The sequence below is a fragment of the Lolium perenne genome, chromosome 3 (assembly GCF_019359855.2).
Source record: "Lolium perenne isolate Kyuss_39 chromosome 3, Kyuss_2.0, whole genome shotgun sequence".
Lineage (NCBI taxonomy): Eukaryota > Viridiplantae > Streptophyta > Magnoliopsida > Poales > Poaceae > Lolium > Lolium perenne.
Window position 1 is genome coordinate 283,852,725 of NC_067246.2, and position 19,860 is coordinate 283,872,584.

General features: G+C 43.6%; 1 protein-coding gene across 1 annotated transcript; it reads right to left on the reverse strand.

Moving 5' to 3' along the window:
* Nucleotides 1–1,587: 1,587 nt before the first annotated feature.
* Nucleotides 1,588–3,156, reverse strand: LOC127344293 (uncharacterized acetyltransferase At3g50280-like). Its single transcript, XM_051370523.1, has one exon. It carries the CDS (start codon nucleotides 3,141–3,143, stop codon nucleotides 1,767–1,769), a length of 1,377 nt encoding a protein of 458 aa, XP_051226483.1. The 5' UTR covers nucleotides 3,144–3,156; the 3' UTR covers nucleotides 1,588–1,766.
* Nucleotides 3,157–19,860: the final 16,704 nt, after the last annotated feature.

Genomic DNA, 19,860 nt, shown 5'->3' on the forward strand with positions numbered 1-19,860 from the left:
GTAGGTGGGGACCTGGTATTTTCGGAGTCCTTATGTGAGGAATTACAAAAGAATTTTTTTCAGTAAAAATGTGAATTAGAAAGGATTGGTCGCCGAAATATGAATCGGAGGCTTAATCTTGATATACCTGAGAACAATTCATTCGCTGACTCTATTTCATTCCCGGACTCCATATGATATGTCTTTTTCTTTCAAGCAAAAACTCTATAGCAAGGTTTTATACCCTGGATCTATTCTTCTCTTTTTTTTTTGTATATTAGTGGAATTTCATTGGGTTCTTTCTTAGATCTAGATGGAGTGAAATAGTGAAATAGAATAAAAAAAGACCTTTCGACTAGTCTTTTTTTATAGCTTAGTTCAATTCATGCACGGTTACGGACTTGGTTGCAAAAAAAATAGTTAGAAATGCATATGAATATACAACCTGGAGTTGTAGGAGATAGAATAGACTCTATTATGGAGTTGGCAAAATATGCAGTAAGGAAGGTGGAATCAGGCTAGAGGTATACTGTAATTATATATCCTTAATGTCTACAAGTGGAGTCATCTTTTGTGCGGGTTTCCGCTTTAAAGAATGATTTTAGAATCCGATTCATTCAATAGAAAATGAAAAATATGAAAACAAAATAGTAAAAACAAATGTATAAAAGGTATTATATATACACAGACTTATTATCAGTGCTCCAAGCTCCATGTGTTCTAGGGCTAAGACTACGTTGGTGTAGGCTCCCCTTATCCTTCCTCTGGCATTCGCTGATCGATTTCTAAATGAGTGAAATTTAGGTTCTCTAACTGCTAAAATAGCAATGGTTTCCTTGTTCCGCATTGACCTAGGATTGGTATTGGTGGCTTGGCTTAAAGAATATGGAATTCTCTTTCCGGTGGAAAATGACATCTAAAAATGAGATTGAGACCTACTTTTCGAATTGTCTGAGGCTATGAGATCCACTTGTTTATGGATGAGTGCTATTGGCGTAGTAGGCCTGGCTCTGAACTTACGTGCCTATGATTTTGTTTCCCAGGAATCCGTGCAGCGGAAGATCGTGAATTTGAGACTTTCTACACCAAAAATATTCTTTTAAACGAGGGTATTCGTGCGTGGATGGCAGCTGAGGATCAGCCTCATGAAAATCTTATATTCCCTGAGGAGGTTCTACCACGTGTGATAAATACCAATTCCTATTACTGGTAAAAAGATACATATTAAAATAAAGAGTTCTCGTGGTCTAGAATCCACAAAATTTACGTTTGGAACATTAAATAGCTTGTACTCGTAGAACATCTGGCGTAACATAGATAATAAATAAATAGGAGTTAATATCATTCCTATTGCCATTACAAAATTAATTAGTATTTTTGGCATTAACAGAAATTTTGGACTAGTAATTAGGCCAAAAAAGACTACTAATTCTGCGACAAAACCACTCATTCCTGATGAGGCAAGAGAAGCCATTGAAAAGCTACTAAACATAGTAAAAAAAAATTGGCATTGAGATAGATATTCCTCCCAGTTCTTCCAGATAAACAAGACACATTATATCAGAAGCCGTTTCTGCCAAGAAAAAAAGTGTAGCACCAATAAATCCATGGGATAATATACATGTTATTCCATGTCAAATGACTCACACAAAATACTTCGATTTCAGCTGCTATGGAAACATTTGAACTGGCGATTGGCATTGCTAAATCATTCAGCACTCACATGTTGGAATTGCAACAGATGATACATCGAAGAAACATGCAGCACACACATGTTTCCGAGCTGATCACATGGGCATGCTCACGGAGTCCATGAACTCCTCGTCGCCGAGAAGCCTCTCGAGCGCGGCTGGGGCAATGCACACCTCCAGTGACATGTTGCCGCCCCGCTCGGGCCCCTCAAAGACCGTCGCTTTCCCGTCTATCTTGTTCCCGGCGCCGCTCCTCACGGCCACCGGCTTCCCCCACCCAAAGTCGTTCCCAAACACGTCAAACCGCGGCGAGCTCCCGGTGGTGAGCGAATCGCCACCGGACGACAGGTTACCCACGTAGAAGAAATCGGGCTCCCGGGTCCAGCGATCCAGCCACTCCTCCACGGAAGCCTCGTCGAACGATGCCACCACGCGGTTCAGCTGCCACGCCGTCCAGCCTAGCCCCTTGTCCAGGATCTCGCCGGCGGTGCAGCTCGCCTTGCCGAACGCCACGGCGTTGCCCATGTACCCTTGCGCCGGTACGCCGTCCACGCGTCCCCGGCATCCGATGACCAGAGTATAAGAAGTCTCCTGCCCCAGCGGGAGGCGCCGGGCGCGGGACACCGCCCGCCAGAGATGCGCTAGCACGGCCTGGAGTGAGGAGACCGTGGCGGCCGCCATTATCTCGTTGTTCGCCCTGGCCTTGAGCTCCCGTATGCTAGCGGCGGAGAATGTGAAGAAGCCTTCCTCCACAGTCGGGCGCTCGAACCGCCGGACGACGTCCCGCAGCTCGCCGAACGGCATGCGGACCGGCACGGGGCAGGCGTCGAGGAAGAACCTCTGGACCAACGGTGCCGGCCGCGCCGTCGATGCCATCTCGCCGCCTCGGTGGATCTCCGACCAGGTGTTGAAGAACTCCCAGAAGGCGGTGCCGTCGCCGACGGAGTGGTTCAGAGACATGCCGATGAAGACGCCGTCGGCGAGCTCGGTGACCTGCGCCGACAGCACGGGCAGCGGCGGTGACCCCGCGTCCGCGGCGGCGTCGGCGTCGAGCACGTGGTTGAGCGAGAATAAGGCACGGACCACCGGAGGGATGCGAAGCGAGCCGGTGATGTCGGCGACGGTGACGCCGGGCGCCGCCGCGTGGATGAACTCGGCGCCTTCGCCCGTGCAGCGCAACAGGACGGCGATGGTCTTCCCGCCATCGTGCTGCTCCACGGCGAGGCGGCCGGCGAAGGGGTAGAACCTGGCGAGGGTGCGCGCGAAGGAGGACGCGAGGGCGTCGACGAGGCGCTGTCCTGCGACGCCGGCGGGAGGGTTGGGCAGGAGGATGCCCTTCTGGATGTAGTCTGTGCTGATGAGGCGGAGGTCCCAGGGCGTGAGGTGGATGTCCAGCACAGGCTCCTCCGACGGCGGCTGGATCATGCGCCGGGATACGACCCGGACAGGGCACGCTCCCGTCTCCGTCTGCATCTCGTTGCTGCTCATCTCGACCGAAAACCTCTTTTTAGACGCTGTCACCTACCCAAGTAACGTCAGTGATGAGGTCATCCACGTGTTCAATTTTTTTTTGACAAAATTATGAAATACTCGATTTGTTTTGTGAAATATACCACAGTAACGTCATAAGGAACGTCAGCAATTTCACTTTCGCCAAACAGTTTCACAATGTTATCAGTGTATCAATTTAGTTTCATAAAAGTTTTTGTTATTATTGATTTTATATTAGACAAATTTGAATAGCCTCACCAATCTTGAAGCACTTATTAAACGGTAGATATGGTGCCGGTAGGTAGGGTTGCCGTTAAAATCGTCGCTTTCCCATCCCGACAGATCTGCTTTCATGCAAGTTGTATCAGCAGAACTGCTGCTTAAGAGCATCCCCACTCGTTTGGGCTCCCCACGCGCAAATCCGGCGAAATTTAGCGCCGGATGGATGTAGTTTTTGGCCTGGGGAGGCCCATTTTTCCAGCCGCGAGCCCATGGACGCGCACCCACCGCGTGCATAGCGACGGCGCAGTCACCGGGAAGGGCAATCGTCGGAGTTCCCTCGACGCATTGAACCGTCGCGAAGTGGACTGGAGAGCCGAAACGACTCGTCGGGAACGGTCGAAGTGGCCTCGATGCGAGAACCGCCGTAATGGAGCACGAACTCCGCGGAAGAGCAACCGGCGCTCTCTTTCGTCGAGAGACCTACATATACGGTTTTCGACGGGCGACGCCATTCATCTGTTCTCTCGTCACCATCCTCCGTCAACCATGAGCGATATCTCTTGGCCATCGGACACCGACAGCGAGGGGAAGCCGCCTGGATGGCGCCATTGGTGGGATCCAGCTGCATCGTCCAGCAGCGACGATTCCCCCCCGTCGGCCAGCGAGGACGAGTGGGACGACGAGGAGGAGGACGAAGAGGCCGTGGAGCAGGCCGAGGAAGAGGCCGAGGAAGAGGAGGAGGAGCAGGAGCAGGAGGAGGAGCAGGAGGAGGACGAAGAGGCTGATGAGGACGACGACGAGGACTCAACTTCCTCCGACGAGGAGGCGACGAGCCGGAAGCGTCGCCGCGACGACGATGAGGCGGGGCCTTCTAAGAAGAAGAAGAAGTAGTTTAGTTTTAAAGTTTTTATATGTAATTTTTATGTTTATTCGAATTATATTCGAAATATATATATAATCTATCTATGTTGCACCACTTGAGAGTTCAAAGCTTTCGTTCGACGAGGGTATTGCCGTAGATCGGGAAGACGAGGGTTTTGCCGTAGATCGGGAAGACGAGGGTTTTGCCGTAGATCGGAGGCCATTGTCGCCGACAAGTTGGGGCCACGCGCGCTTTCGTTTCGTCCGGAGTCCCCGAGCGCTCCCCGGGGGGCCGGGGATGGCGTGGGATCGCCGGATGGATTTAGGCCCAAATCCAGACGAAAACGAGGAACCGGGGGCGCGACTGGGCCGAATTACGCCGTCCGGATGGAAAAAACGCTCGCCGGGGGCCTCGTCGGGGGGAAGAGTGGAGATGCTCTAAATGGTCACACTCTCAAGTTGATGCTGCAGTAGAGTACTCCACATTGCCATTAATCTTAAATACACGCGTGACCATTGGGACAATAATTTAAAGCTGACACGTCGATATGCATGCGCAGGTTGTCCTGTCGCCAAAGCCTTGTGCGTGGAGCTTGGGGTTGGGTTCATCCGTCCATGCGATGCAAGCGAGCTACGAAAGAAGTCGATCGAGACCGTGTGGAGAGGATCGGGTCGTTTGATCTGGCTCCGGCGAGCTGAATACGTTGAAAATAAACTAAATACCATATTCGTTGTTACATAAGGTTACTAGTACGCCCTCCGATTCATAATAAATGTCTGTCAAGACGAGGGTAGCTTTTTTGGTTTTTGGATGTTGCATCTTTTTTTACAAGCTAATGTACGGTATGTACATGGTGTCACGTTGAAATGATCCTAGACATCCATTGCACTTGTTGCCTTCATGATACAAGTTGTTTTTCACATGATTGCAAATGTCGTTTTGATGCACTCATTTGTCATCTTGATTTTTTTAATGATTTGTTATGAGCAATGAAGATCGGTGCGGGAATGTGTTTGATATGTTTTTAAGTGTTTCACTTTTTTTTACATAGAAAGAGAAAATGTTACGTTGCGTGGGTAGGAAAAAAATGTTGCGTAACATATTTTTCTATTGCCATGATTGGCCGGACACACTTTTTAAAGGACTGGAGGCGGGGGTGTCCCTTTAATGTGTATGTTCAAGCAAAAAACCTCATGCATTTTTAGTCTTTTATTAAGTCTTCTTGTATTTTAGAGCATTGGACAATGAGGGTGTTTAGTTGTCATGTTTAGTAGTGTGACAACGTTCTAGCAACTCTGCCCACATGACCGGGCTAGTAATTTTGTATGATGACACAATGCAAATAAGAAAAAGTACCCATTTTCCCTCAAACTCTCGGTTTAGCGAATTTCCATCAAACAAAGGAGTGTTTGGCGTTGAAAGAACAAAGTCTTCTCTTCTGTTTTATGTGTTGGATAACAACACTCGAATGTGTATTCATTGTGTGTATATTCTTGCTCATGTATTTGTAGGTACACAGAGTGTTCGTTAATCCTTCAAAATCGGAAGGATCAAGACCGAAGTTGTAGTCTATGTTAGGACGTAGGTGTAGGTATTTCTAGTTTCTCTCTGTGTGTGTGTGTGTGTGTGTGTGTGTGTGTGTGTGTTGTGATACCTTGGTTGGAGAGGTGCTGAAAAAATAAAGGATTTTGTGGTTTTTGTCCATTCCTACTACCGGTGTTGGGAGCGGTTACCGCTACCGTCTCCCAACATACATGTACACGTGCGCTGGAACTGTTCTCCTGTACTAATGTGTCTTTTTTGATGTGGTAGTAATGGGTCCATTACCGCATACGATATCGCACTCTCGTTTACCTTGCAGTAACCCCCGCGGTACTCGAGCGGTACCACGAGCAGAACCACCGCTTAAAGTCACCAAGTATGTGACTCACGGTAGTACCGGTCGCGGTACCAGTCAAGTACCAATTATGGGATCACGTTCGGTGTTACTACCACCCGGGGTCACAAAGCTCACATAACACTGAATGGTACATGTACCGTATCGGTTCGAGCCCACGTGTCAATTGTGGATTGCAATGGTAACACGGGTGCGGTAGTACCGCTCCACCACAAGCCAATATCAGTTGGGCACGAATATGAGAAAACAGTTGAATTTGGATACCCCTATAAAAGGGGGCCTTCTTCCCCAGCCCGACCTAAGATCTTTTCACTCTCTCTCCTCTATTTTTTCTGAGCACAAACCTTATAACTCCCTCCCTAGTGAAAGGACACGGATGTCGCCTAGAGGGGGGTGAATAGGCGATTTAAAACTTTTACGAGATGGGCTTAAGAAATGCGGAATAAAACTAGTGTTTACTTTGTCAAGCCCAAAGCCTATATACTATTGTTTACCTATGTGCACCAACAACTTATTCTAAGCAATGGTTCACCTATGTGCACCAACAACTTATGCTAAGCAATACAAGCAAGTATGTGATAGCAAGATATATATAACTTCAAGCACGGTGGCTATCACAAGGTAAAGTGCATAAGTAAAGAGCTCGGGTATAGAGATAACCGAGGCACGCGGGAGACGATGATTTATCCCGGAGTTCACACTCTTGCGAGTGCTAATCTCCGGTGGAGGGGTGCGGTTGCTTAGTGCTCCCGAACGCCACAAGAGGCTCACCTTGAGGTGTGGTTGCTCGATGCACACCAACTCCACAAAGGCCTCACCCCAAGATGCGGTACTCACACCACATACCGAACGCCACGAAGGCGCCTCACCTAAATCTCCGGTGACCCTCGCCACAAAGGCCTAGGTCACGGTTCCACTAAGGGATTTCCTTCGAGGCGGAAACCGGGCCTTACACAAAGATTGGGGCACAGATCCACAACTTAATTGGAGGCTCCCAACAAATTGCCACAAAGGCCTAGAATCCGTCTAGGGTTCCAAGAACCCAAGAGTAACAACTTTCTTGCTTTCACCTCCACGAATCACCGTGGAGAACTCAAACCGATGCACCAAATGCAATGGCAAGAATACCACAAAGATGCTCAAGTCCTTCTCTCTCAAATTCCAACAAAGCTACAAAAGCTATTGGAGGAATAAGAGAGGAAGAACAAAGGAATTCACAAAGAACACCAAGATCAAGATCTAGAGAGTTCCACTCATAAAGAGATGGATTTGATTGGTAGAAATGTAGATCTAGATCTCCTCTTCCTTTTCCCTCAAATGGATTCAAGAATCATTGGAGGAGTAGAGGGATGTGGAAAGCTCTCAAGGTCAACAATGGTGGAGAGCAAAAGGAGGAAGAAGAAGTGGGGAGAAAGAGGAGGAAGAAGGCCTTAAATAGGGGTCTCAGATTTCTTCCCGTTGGGGCCAAAATCGCGACAGGCCGGCAGTGCCGGCCTGGTTTCACCGGCAGTGCCGGGGTGGCCGGCAGTGCCGGCCTTGTGACACCGGCAGTGCCAGGGTGCTCCCGGCGGCAGTTCCGGCCCCCCGTTTTTCCCAAACACCCGATACGAAAACCTCAAGAACTTTTGCATCCGGACTCCGATTTTGATGATCTTGGGCTCGTTTCGAAGCTAGTAACAAGCTCTACAAGATCATGCAGGGAACCATCATAGTCCAGTAAGGTAGGATAGAAATAAAAGACGAAAGGTTTGACCTATCTAAAAAAGACATACCGGTAAAACCTCCAACCTCGAAAATGCAACAAGTTGAGTTAGGAAACACGGATTTAGGTGAAACCAATTTTGTTGTAAAGGGGATTGTAGGATAACGTTGCATAGAAAACAAAAATTTTCCTACCGCGAACACGCAATCCAAGCCAAGATGCAATCTAGAAGACGGTAGCAACGAGGGGGGATCGAGTCTCACCCTTGAAGAGATTCCAAAGCCTACAAGATGAGGCTCTTGTTGCTGCGGTAGACGTTCACTTGCCGCTTGCAAAAGCGCGTAGAAGATCTTGATCACGATCGCTTCCGGCGCCACGAACGGGCAGCACCTCCGTACTCGGTCACACGTTCGGTTGTTGATGAAGACGACGTCCACCTCCCCGTTCCAGCGGGCAGCGGAAGTAGTAGCTCCTCTTGAATCCGACAGCACGACGGCGTGGTGTCGGTGGTGGTGGAGAAATCCGGCGGAGCTTCGCTTAAGCGTGCGGGATGTGGTGGAGGAGAGAGACCGCTAGGGTTTGGGGAGAGAGGGGGGTTGGGCGCCGGCCCTCTAAGGGGTGCGGCCAAGGCTGAGACTTCAAGTCGTCAGCCCCCTCTCTATGCCCCTCATTATATAGGTGGAAGCCCCAAGAGTTCTAGTCCAAGTCTTCGAATAAGACCCCAACACTAAAACCTCCCATATGTGGGAAACCTACTCAAGGAGGGAGTCCTACCCAAGGTGGGACTCCCACCTTTCCTTGAGGTGGGTTGGCCGGCCACCCTAGGGGAGTCCACCTTGGACTCCTCCCCTTTAGGGTTGGCTGGTCATGCAAGTGGAGTCTCTTCGGGACTCCACTTTCCAAAGTGCCATTCTTCCGGACTTTTCTAGAACCTTCTAGAACCTGCCATAAATGCACCGGATCATTTCCAAACTTGGAATATGACTTCCTATATATGAATCTTATTCTCCGGACCATTCCGGAACTCCTCGTAATGTCCGGGATCTCATCCGGGACTCCGAACAAATATTCGAACTCCATTCCATATTCAAGTTCTACCATTTCAACATCCAACTTTAAGTGTGTCACCCTACGGTTCGTGAACTATGCGGACATGGTTGAGTACTCACTCCGACCAATAACCAATAGCGGGATCTGGAGATCCATAATGGCTCCCACATATTCAACGATGACTTTAGTGATCGAATGAACCATTCACATATAATACCAATTCCCTTTGTCACACGATATTTTACTTGTCCGAGGTTTGATCTTCGGTATCACTCTATACCTTGTTCAACCTCGTCTCCTGACAAGTACTCTTTACTCGTACCGTGGTATGTGGTCTCTTATGAACTCATTCATATGCTTGCAAGACATTAGACGACATTCCACCGAGAGGGCCCAGAGTATATCTATCCGTCATCGGGATGGACAAATCCCACTGTTGATCCATATGCCTCAACTCATACTTTCCGGATACTTAATCCCACCTTTATAGCCACCCATTTACGCAGTGGCGTTTGGTGTAATCAAAGTACCTTTCCGGTATAAGTGATTTACATGATCTCATGGTCATAAGGACTAGGTAACTATGTATCGAAAGCTTATAGCAAATAACTTAATGACGAGATCTTATGCTACGCTTAATTGGGTGTGTCCATAACATCATTCATATAATGATATAACCTTGTTATTAATAACATCCAATGTTCATGATTATGAAACTAATCATCCATTAATCAACAAGCTAGTTTAAGAGGCATACCAGGGACTTCTTGTTGTCTACATATCACACATGTACTAATGTTTCGGTTAATACAATTATAGCATGATATATAAACATTTATCATAAACATAAAGATATAAATAATAACCACTTTATTATTGCCTCTAGGGCATATCTCCTTCAGTCTCCCACTTGCACTAGAGTCAATAATCTAGTTTACATTTGTAAAGATATAACACCTTGGCCTTCTGGTGCTTTATCATGTTTTGCTCACGGGAGAGGTTTTAATCAACGGATCTGACATGCTCAGAAACGTATGTATTTTGTAATTCATTTGCGTCTCAACGCATCACTCATTTCCAAATGAGTCGGCATTAAATATGTTTGATCTTCTGGTGGAACCTTAATTCTGCGGTCTGAAATATGTCACTAATATTGTCACACACAATATAGCTTCAAAGTTCTGACTCTGTCGGAACTACACCAAGTTCTCAAAGAACCTCTTGACTTTAACATCCTTTGTCATTGTCAAAACAATGACATATTCTGCCTTCTTTTGTAGAATCCGTCATAATATTTAGAACTCTTCTAAATCTAGCATAGACAACTTCTAGCTTATTTGTGCTATCTTTTAAACAACACTTATTCTAATTTGAGATTGAAATTTTATTTTTATATGTGACAAAACAAATATCGGTGCAACATCTTACAGCGATTTGTTTGTCATTTCCCATATAAAACTATATATATATCCTTAGTTCTTCTAAAGTACTCAAGAATATTCTCACTGTCGTCCAATGATCATCATATGAATCATTCTGGTATATGCTCATAACACTTTATAGCACATGACATCTGATTGTGTACATATTATTCGTGATCTATAATCACTCATGTGTTTTTACTTATTGAGTGTCAGATACACTCAAGTCTTGTTAAAACTTAACATGAAAAGAATATTTTCTTAATATTTCTATATTGAACTATTTCAATATCCGTTCTATGTACTTTGACTTAAACTTATTTTGTGTTTCAATCTATCTTCATAGATCTTGACACTAAATATGTTTCAGTCCAAATCCTTTCATTGAAGTTAATTTTCAATGAAACCTTTTAATCAAGTATATAATTACATCATTTATAACCAACTATATGTCATCTACATAAGTATTATAAATATGTCTCAGCGCTCCCACTTAATTTCTTGCAAATGCAAGCCTCTTCATCGTCTCTGATGAAATCAAAAAACCTTTGACTATTTCATCTGGTGAAGATTCAACTCCGCGATACTCACTTCATTCAATTGAAGTTTGTATACCTATCTAGTATTCCACGGACCAGCAAAACTCTTGGTTGTATCTTGTATACATACTTCTGATAGGTAATGTATTTTGCCATCCTACTAGCATATCTCATAAAAGAAATATGTAGTGATTACTAGAATAATCCACATAGACTATAAGCATTGCTACGGAAGATCTAATCTTATCGTAGTCAACTCTTTAAACTTTGTCGTAAATAATTTTTCGACAAGTCGAGCTTCTTTAAGGATATTCCATCCAAGTCCATCAATTTTATAGATCCATTTTCTTTCAAAAAGTATTTATCTATCTTGGATTTCATGGCATATAGCCATTTTAACGGAGTCAGGGCCCATCATAACTTCTTTGTTTGTAGTTGGTTTATCATTGTTCAAAATCAATCCTTTGTCCACAAATCATTTATTTGATCACAAAGTAAACCATACCTACAAGGTTCAATATGTACTTCGATCTCCATGGCTAAAACACTTTGTAGTCATGGGAGCCATGATCGTCGTGGCCGCTTCCGAAACCAATTCCGATGCTGCGCTACTCTGATCATTATGCTCAGATTCATAAACCTTATCAAATTATATTGTCCTCCCACTCAAATACTTCACTAGAAACAATTTCTCGAAATAAGAAACATTGACAAACACTTTTGTCTTTGTCTTGTGGGAAGAATTCCCAATTAAATCTCTGGGATAACTGATGGCGTGTATTTCACACGTTCGTTGGGCAACCCCAAGAGGAAGGTATGATGCGCACAGCAGCAAGTTTTCCCTCAGAAAGAAACCAAGGTTTATCGAACCAGGAGGAGCCAAGAAGCACGTTGAAGGTTGATGGCGGCGAGATGTAGTGCGGCGCAACACCAGGGATTCCGGCGCCAACGTGGAACCTGCACAACACAACCAAAGTACTTTGCCCCAACGAAACAGTGAGGTTGTCAATCTCACCGGCTTGCTGTAACAAAGGATTAACCGTATTGTGTGGAAGATGATTGTTTGCGAAAACAAGAGAACAAGTATTGCAGTAGATTGTATTTCAGTAAAGAGAATTGGACCGGGGTCCACAGTTCACTAGAGGTGTCTCTCCCATAAGACGAACAGCATGTTGGGTGAACAAATTACAGTTGGGCAATTGACAAATAAAGAGAGCATGACAATGCACATACATATCATGATGAGTATAGTGAGATTTAATTGGGCATTACGACAAAGTACATAGACCGCCATCCAACTGCATCTATGCCTAAAAAGTCCACCTTCAGGTTATCATCCGAACCCCCTCCAGTATTAAGTTGCAAGCAACAGACAATTGCATTAAGTATGGTGCGTAATGTAATCAACAACTACATCCTTAGACATAGCATCAATGTTTTATCCCTAGTGGCAACAAGACAACACAACCTTAGAACTTTCTGTCCTTGTCCTGTGTTAATGCAGGCATGAACCCACTATCGAGCATAAGTACTCCCTCTTGGAGTTACAAGCATCTACTTGGCCAGAGCATCTACTAGTAACGGAGAGCATGCAAGATCATAAACAACACATAAGCATAACTTTGATAATCAACATAACAAGTATTCTCTATTCATCGGATCCCAACAAACGCAACATATAGAATTACAGATAGATGATCTTGATCATGATAGGCAGCTCACAAGATCCGACAATGATAGCACAATGGGGAGAAGACAACCATCTAGCTACTGCTATGGACCCATAGTCCAGGGGTAGACTACTCACACATCACACCGGAGGCGACCATGGCGGCGTAGAGTCCTCCGGGAGATGATTCCCCTCTCCGGCAGGGTGCCGGAGGCGATCTCCTGGATCCCCCGAGATGGGATCGGCGGCGGCGGCGTCTCTGGAAGGTTTTCCGTATCGTGGTTCTCGGTACTGGGGGTTTCATCACGGAGGCTATTTGTAGGCGGAAGGGCAGGTCAAGAGGCGGCACGGGGGCCCCACACCACAGGGCCGCGCGGCCAAGGGGGGGGCCGCGCCGCCCTATAGTGTGGCCCCTCCGTGGCCCCTCTTCGTCTCTCCTTCGGACTTCTGGAAGCTTCGTGAGAAAATAGGCCCCTGGGCTTTGATTTCGTCCAATTCCGAGAATATTTCCGTACTAGGATTTCTGAAACCAAAAACAGCAGAAAACAGCAACTGGCACTTCGGCATCTTGTTAATAGGTTAGTTCCAGAAAATGCACGAATATGACATAAAGTGTGCATAAAACATGTAGATAACATCAATAATGTGGCATGGAACATAAGAAATTATCGATACGTCGGAGACGTATCAGCATCCCCAAGCTTAGTTCTGCTCGTCCCGAGCAGGTAAAACGATAACACAGATAATTTCTGGAGTGACATGCCATCATAATCTTGATCATACTATTTGTAAAGCACATGTAGTGAATGCAGCGATCAAAACAATGTGTATGACATGAGTAAACAAGTGAATCATATAGCAAAGACTTTTCATGAATAGCACTTCAAGACAAGCATCAATAAGTCTTGCATAAGAGTTAACTCATAAAGCAATAATTCAAAGTAAAGGCATTGAAGCAACACAAAAGAAGATTAAGTTTCAGCGGTTGCTTTCAACTTGTAACATGTATATCTCATGGATATTGTCAACATAGAGTAATATAATAAGTGCAATAAGCAAGTATGTAGGAATCAATGCACAGTTCACACAAGTGTTTGCTTCTTGAGGTGAAGAGAAATAGGTGAACTGACTCAACATTGAAGTAAAAGAATGGTCCTCATAGAGGAAAAGCATCGATTGCTATATTTGTGCTAGAGCTTTGATTTTGAAAACATGAAACAATTTTGTCAACGGTAGTAATAAAGCATATGCATCATGTAAATTATATCTTATAAGTTGCAAGCCTCATGCATAGTGTACTAATAGTGCCCGCACCTTGTCCTAATTAGCTTGGACTACCTGGATTATCACCGCAATACATATGCTTTAACCAAGTATCACAAAGGGGTACCTCTATGCCGCCTGTACAAAGGTCTAAGGAGAAAGCTCGCATTTGGATTTCTCGCTTTTGATTATTCTCAACTTAGACATCCATACCGGGACAACATAGACAACAGATAATGGACTCCTCTTTTAATGCTTTAAGCATTCAACAACAATTAATTCTTTTCTCATTAGAGATTTGAGGATGTTTGTCCAAAACTGAAACTTCCACCATGGAGCATGGCTTTAGTTAGCGGCCCAATGTTCTTCTCTCACAATATGCATGCTCAAACCATTCAACTCAGTGTAGATCGCCCTTACTTCAGACAAGACGAACATGCATAGCAACTCACATGAAATTCAACAATGAGTTGATGGCGTTCCCCAGTAAACATGATTATCGCACAACAAGCAACTTAATAAGAGATAAAGTGCATAATTACATATTCAATACCACAATAGTTTTTAAGCTATTTGTCCCATGAGCTATATATTGCAAAGGTGAATGATGGAATTTTAAAGGTAGCACTCAAGCAATTTACTTTGGAATGGCTGGAAAATACCATGTAGTATAGGTTGGTATGGTGGACACAAATGGCATAGTGGTTGGCTCAAGTATTTTGGATGCATGAGAAGTATTCCCTCTCGATACAATGGTTTAGGCTAGCAAGGCTTATTTGAAACAACCACAAGGATGAACCGGTGCAGCAAAACTCACATAAAAGACATATTGAAAACATTATAAAACTCTACACCGTCTTCCTTGTTGTTCAAACTCAATACTAGAAATTATCTAGACCTTAGAGAAACCAAATATGCAAACCAAATTTTAGCATGCTCTATGTATTTCTTCATTAATGGGTGCAAAGCATATGATGCAAGAGCTTAAACATGAGCACAACAATTGCCAAGAATCACATTACCCAAGACATTTATAGCAATTACTACATGTATCATTTTCCAATTCCAACCATATAACAATTTAACGAAGGAGAAACTTCGCCATGAATACTATGAGTAGAAACCAAGGACATACTTGTCCATATGCTACAGCGGAGCGTGTCTCTCTCCCATAAAGTGAATGCTAGGATCCATTTTATCCAAACAAAACAAAAAACAAAAACAAATCGACGCTCCAAGAAAAAGCACATAAGATGTGATGGAATAAAAATATAGTTTCAGGGGAGGAACCTGATAATGTTGTCGATGAAGAAGGGGATGCCTTGGGCATCCCCAAGCTTAGACGCTTGAGTCTTCTTGATATATGCAGGGGTGAACCACCGGGTGCATCCCCAAGCTTAGAGCTTTCACTCTCCTTGATCATGTTGCATCATACTCCTCTCTTGATCCTTGAAAACTTCCTCCACACCAAACTCGAAACAACTCATTAGAGGGTTAGTGCACAATATAAATTGACATATCACACAATCATTCTTAACACTTCTGGACATTGCATAATGCTACTGGACATTAGTGGATCAAAGAAATTCATCCAACATAGCGAAAGAGGCAATGCGAAATAAAAGGCAGAATCTGTCAAAACAGAACAGTTCGTATTGACGAATTTTAAAATGGCACCAGACTTGCTCAAATGAAAATGCTCAAATTGAATGAAAGTTGCATACATATCTGAGGATCATGCACGTAAATTGGCTTAATTTTCTGAGCTACCTACAGGGAGGTGGACCCAGATTCGTGACAGCAAAGAAATCTGGAACTGTGCAGTAATCCAAATCTAGTACTTACTTTTCTATCAACGGCTTAACTTGGCACAACAAAACACAAAACTAAGATAAGGAGAGGTTGCTACAGTAGTAAACAACTTCCAAGACACAAAATAAAAACAAAGTACTGTAGGTAAAAACATGGGTTGTCTCCCATAAGCGCTTTTCTTTAACGCCTTTCAGCTAGGCGCAGAAAGTGTGTATCAAGTATTATCAAGAGATGAAGTGTCAACATCATAATTTGTTCTCATAATAGAATCAAAAGGTACCTTCATTCTCTTTCTAGGGAAGTGTTCCATACCTTTCTTGAGAGGAAATTGATATTTTATATTACCTTCCTTCATATCAATGGTAGCACCAACAGTTCGAAGAAAAGGTCTTCCCAATATAATGGGACAAGATGCATTGCATTCAATATCCAAGACAACAAAATCAACGGGAACCAGGTTATTGTTAACGGTAATGCGAACATTATCAACTTTACCCAAAGGTTTCTTTGTAGAATGATCAGCAAGATTAACATCCAAATAACAATTTTTCAGCGGTGGCAAGTCAAGCATATTATAAATTTTCTTAGGCATAACAGAAATACTTGCACCAAGATCACATAAAGCATTACAATCAAAATCTTTAACCTTCATCTTAATGATGGGTTCCCAACCATCCTCTAACTTTTTAGGAATAGAGGCTTCACGCTCTAGTTTCTCTTCTCTAGCTTTTATGAGAGCATTTGTAATATGATGCGTGAAAGCCAAATTTATAGCACTAGCATTAGGACTTTTAGCAAGTTTTTGCAAGAACTTTATAACTTCAGAGATGTGGCAATCATCAAAATTCAAACCATTATAATCTAAAGCAATGGGATCATCATCCCCAATGTTGGAAAAAATTTCAGCAGCTTTATCACAGCGATTCAATGATTTCAGGCAGTTTTTCGCGCTTTGCATTCGAAGTGGAAACATTGCTAACACCAATTATTTTATTAGTATGAGTAGAAGGTGCAGCAACATGTGTAGCATTAACATTACTAGTGGTGGTAATAGTCCAAACTTTAGCTACATTCTTCTCTTTAGCTAGTTTTTCATTTTCTTCTCTATCCCACCTAGCACGCAGTTCAGCCATTAATCTTATATTCTCATTAATTCTAACTTGAATGGCATTTGCTGTAGTAACAATCTTATTATGATGATTTTCATTAGGCAAAACTTTCGATTTCAAAAGATCAACATCAAGCAAGACTATCGACTTTAGAAGCAAGTATATCAATTTTCCCAAGCTTTTCTTCAACAGATTTGTTAAAAGCAGTTTGTGTACTAATAAATTCTTTAAGCATGGCTTCAAGTCCAGGGGTGAACTCCTATTATTGTTGTAAGAATTTCCATAAGAATTACCATAGCCGTTGCCATTATTATAAGGATATGGCCTATAGTTGTTACTAGAATTGTTAGGTAAGCATTGTTGTTGAAATTATTATTTTTAATGAAGTTTACATCAACATGTTCTTCTTGTGCAACCAATGAAGCTAATGGAACATTATTAGGATCAATATTAGTCCTATCATTCACAAGCATAGACATAATAGCATCAATCTTATCACTCAAGGAAGAGGTTTCTTCGACCAATTTACCTTCTTACCTTGTGGAGCTCTTTCCGTGTGCCATTCAGAGTAGTTGATCATCATATTATCAAGAAGCTTTGTTGCTTCACCAAGAGTGATGGACATAAAGGTACCTCCAGCAGCTGAATCCAATAAATTCCGTGAAGAAAAATTTAGTCCTGCATAGAAGGTTTGGATGATCATCCAAGTAGTCAGTCCATGGGTTGGGCAATTTTTAACCAGAGATTTCATTCTTTCCCAAGCTTGAGCAACATGTTCAGTATCTAATTGTTTAAAATTCATTATGCTACTCCTCAAAGATATAATTTTAGCAGGGGATAATATCTACCAATAAAAGCATCCTTGCATTTAGTCCATGAATCAATACTATTCTTAGGCAGAGATAGCAACCAATCTTTAGCTCTTCCTCTTAATGAGAAAGGGAACAATTTTAATTTAATAATATCACCATCTACATCTTTATATTTTTGCATTTCACATAGTTCAACAAAATTATTAAGATGGGCAGCAGCATCATCAGAACTAACTCCAGAAAATTGATCTTTCATGACAAGATTCAGTAAAGCAGGTTTAATTTCAAAGAATTCTGCTGTAGTAGCAGGTGGAGCAATAGGTGTGCATAAGAAATCATTATTATTTGTGGTTGTGAAGTCACACAACTTAGTGTTTTCAGCGTTGGCCATTTTAGCAACAGTAAATAAAGCAAACTAGATAAAGTAAGTGCAAGTAAACTAATTTTTTTGTGTTTTCGATATAGCAAACAAGATAACAAGTAAAGTAAAACTAGCAACTAATTTTTTTGTATTTTGATTTAGTGCAGCAAACAAAGTAGTAAATAAAACTAAGCAAGACAAAAACAAAGTAAAGAGATTGAGAAGTGGAGACTCCCCTTGCAGCGTGTCTTGATCTCCCCGGCAACGGCGCCAGAAAATATGCTTGATGGCGTGTATTTCACACGTTCGTTGGGCAACCCCAAGAGGAAGGTATGATGCGCACAGCAGCAAGTTTTCCCTCAGAAAGAAACCAAGGTTTATCGAACCAGGAGGAGCCAAGAAGCACGTTGAAGGTTGATGGCGGCGAGATGTAGTGCGGCGCAACACCAGGGATTCCGGCGCCAACGTGGAACCTGCACAACACAACCAAAGTACTTTGCCCCAACGAAACAGTGAGGTTGTCAATCTCACCGGCTTGCTGTAACAAAGGATTAACCGTATTGTGTGGAAGATGATTGTTTGCAGAAAACAGTAGAACAAGTATTGCAGTAGATTGTATTTCAGTAAAGAGAATTGGACCGGGGTCCACAGTTCACTAGAGGTGTCTCTCCCATAAGACGAACAGCATGTTGGGTGAACAAATTACAGTTGGGCAATTGACAAATAAAGAGAGCATGACAATGCACATACATATCATGATGAGTATAGTGAGATTTAATTGGGCATTACGACAAAGTACATAGACCGCCATCCAACTGCATCTATGCGTAAAAAGTCCACCTTCAGGTTATCATCCGAACCCGCTCCGGTATTCAGTTGCAAGCAACAGACAATTGCATTAAGTATGGTGCGTAATGTAATCAACAACTACATCCTTAGACATAGCATCAATGTTTTATCCCTAGTGGCAACAGCACAACACAACCTTAGAACTTTCTGTCACTGTCCCAGGTGTTAATGCAGGCATGAACCCACTATCGAGCATAAGTACTCCCTCTTGGAGTTACAAGCATCTACTTGGCCAGAGCATCTACTAGTAACGGAGAGCATGCAAGATCATAAACAACACATAAGCATAACTTTGATAATCAACATAACAAGTATTCTCTATTCATCGGATCCCAACAAACGCAACATATAGAATTACAGATAGATGATCTTGATCATGATAGGCAGCTCACAAGATCCGACAATGATAGCACAATGGGGAGAAGACAACCATCTAGCTACTGCTATGGACCCATAGTCCAGGGGTAGACTACTCACACATCACACCGGAGGCGACCATGGCGGCGTAGAGTCCTCCGGGAGATGATTCCCCTCTCCGGCAGGGTGCCGGAGGCGATCTCCTGGATCCCCCGAGATGGGATCGGCGGCGGCGGCATCTCTGGAAGGTTTTCCGTATCGTGGTTCTCGGTACTGGGGGTTTCGTCACGGAGGCTATTTGTAGGCGGAAGGGCAGGTCAAGAGGCGGCACGGGGGCCCCACACCACAGGGCCGCGCGGCCAAGGGGGGGGCCGCGCCGCCCTATAGTGTGGCCCCTCCGTGGCCCCTCTTCGTCTCTCCTTCGGACTTCTGGAAGCTTCGTGAGAAAATAGGCCCCTGGGCTTTGATTTCGTCCAATTCCGAGAATATTTCCTTACTAGGATTTCTGAAACCAAAAACAGCAGAAAACAAGAATCGGCACTTCGGCATCTTGTTAATAGGTTAGTTCCAGAAAATGCACGAATATGACATAAAGTGTGCATAAAACATGTAGATAACATCAATAATGTGGCATGGAACATAAGAAATTATCGATACGTCGGAGACGTATCAATAACCAACAAAGACATTCATCCGATTTTGGTTGTAAACTCTTAGACCAAAATTTAAAGAAAAGACTATTAGGGTTTATACCCATGTCATAACTTGTATGAT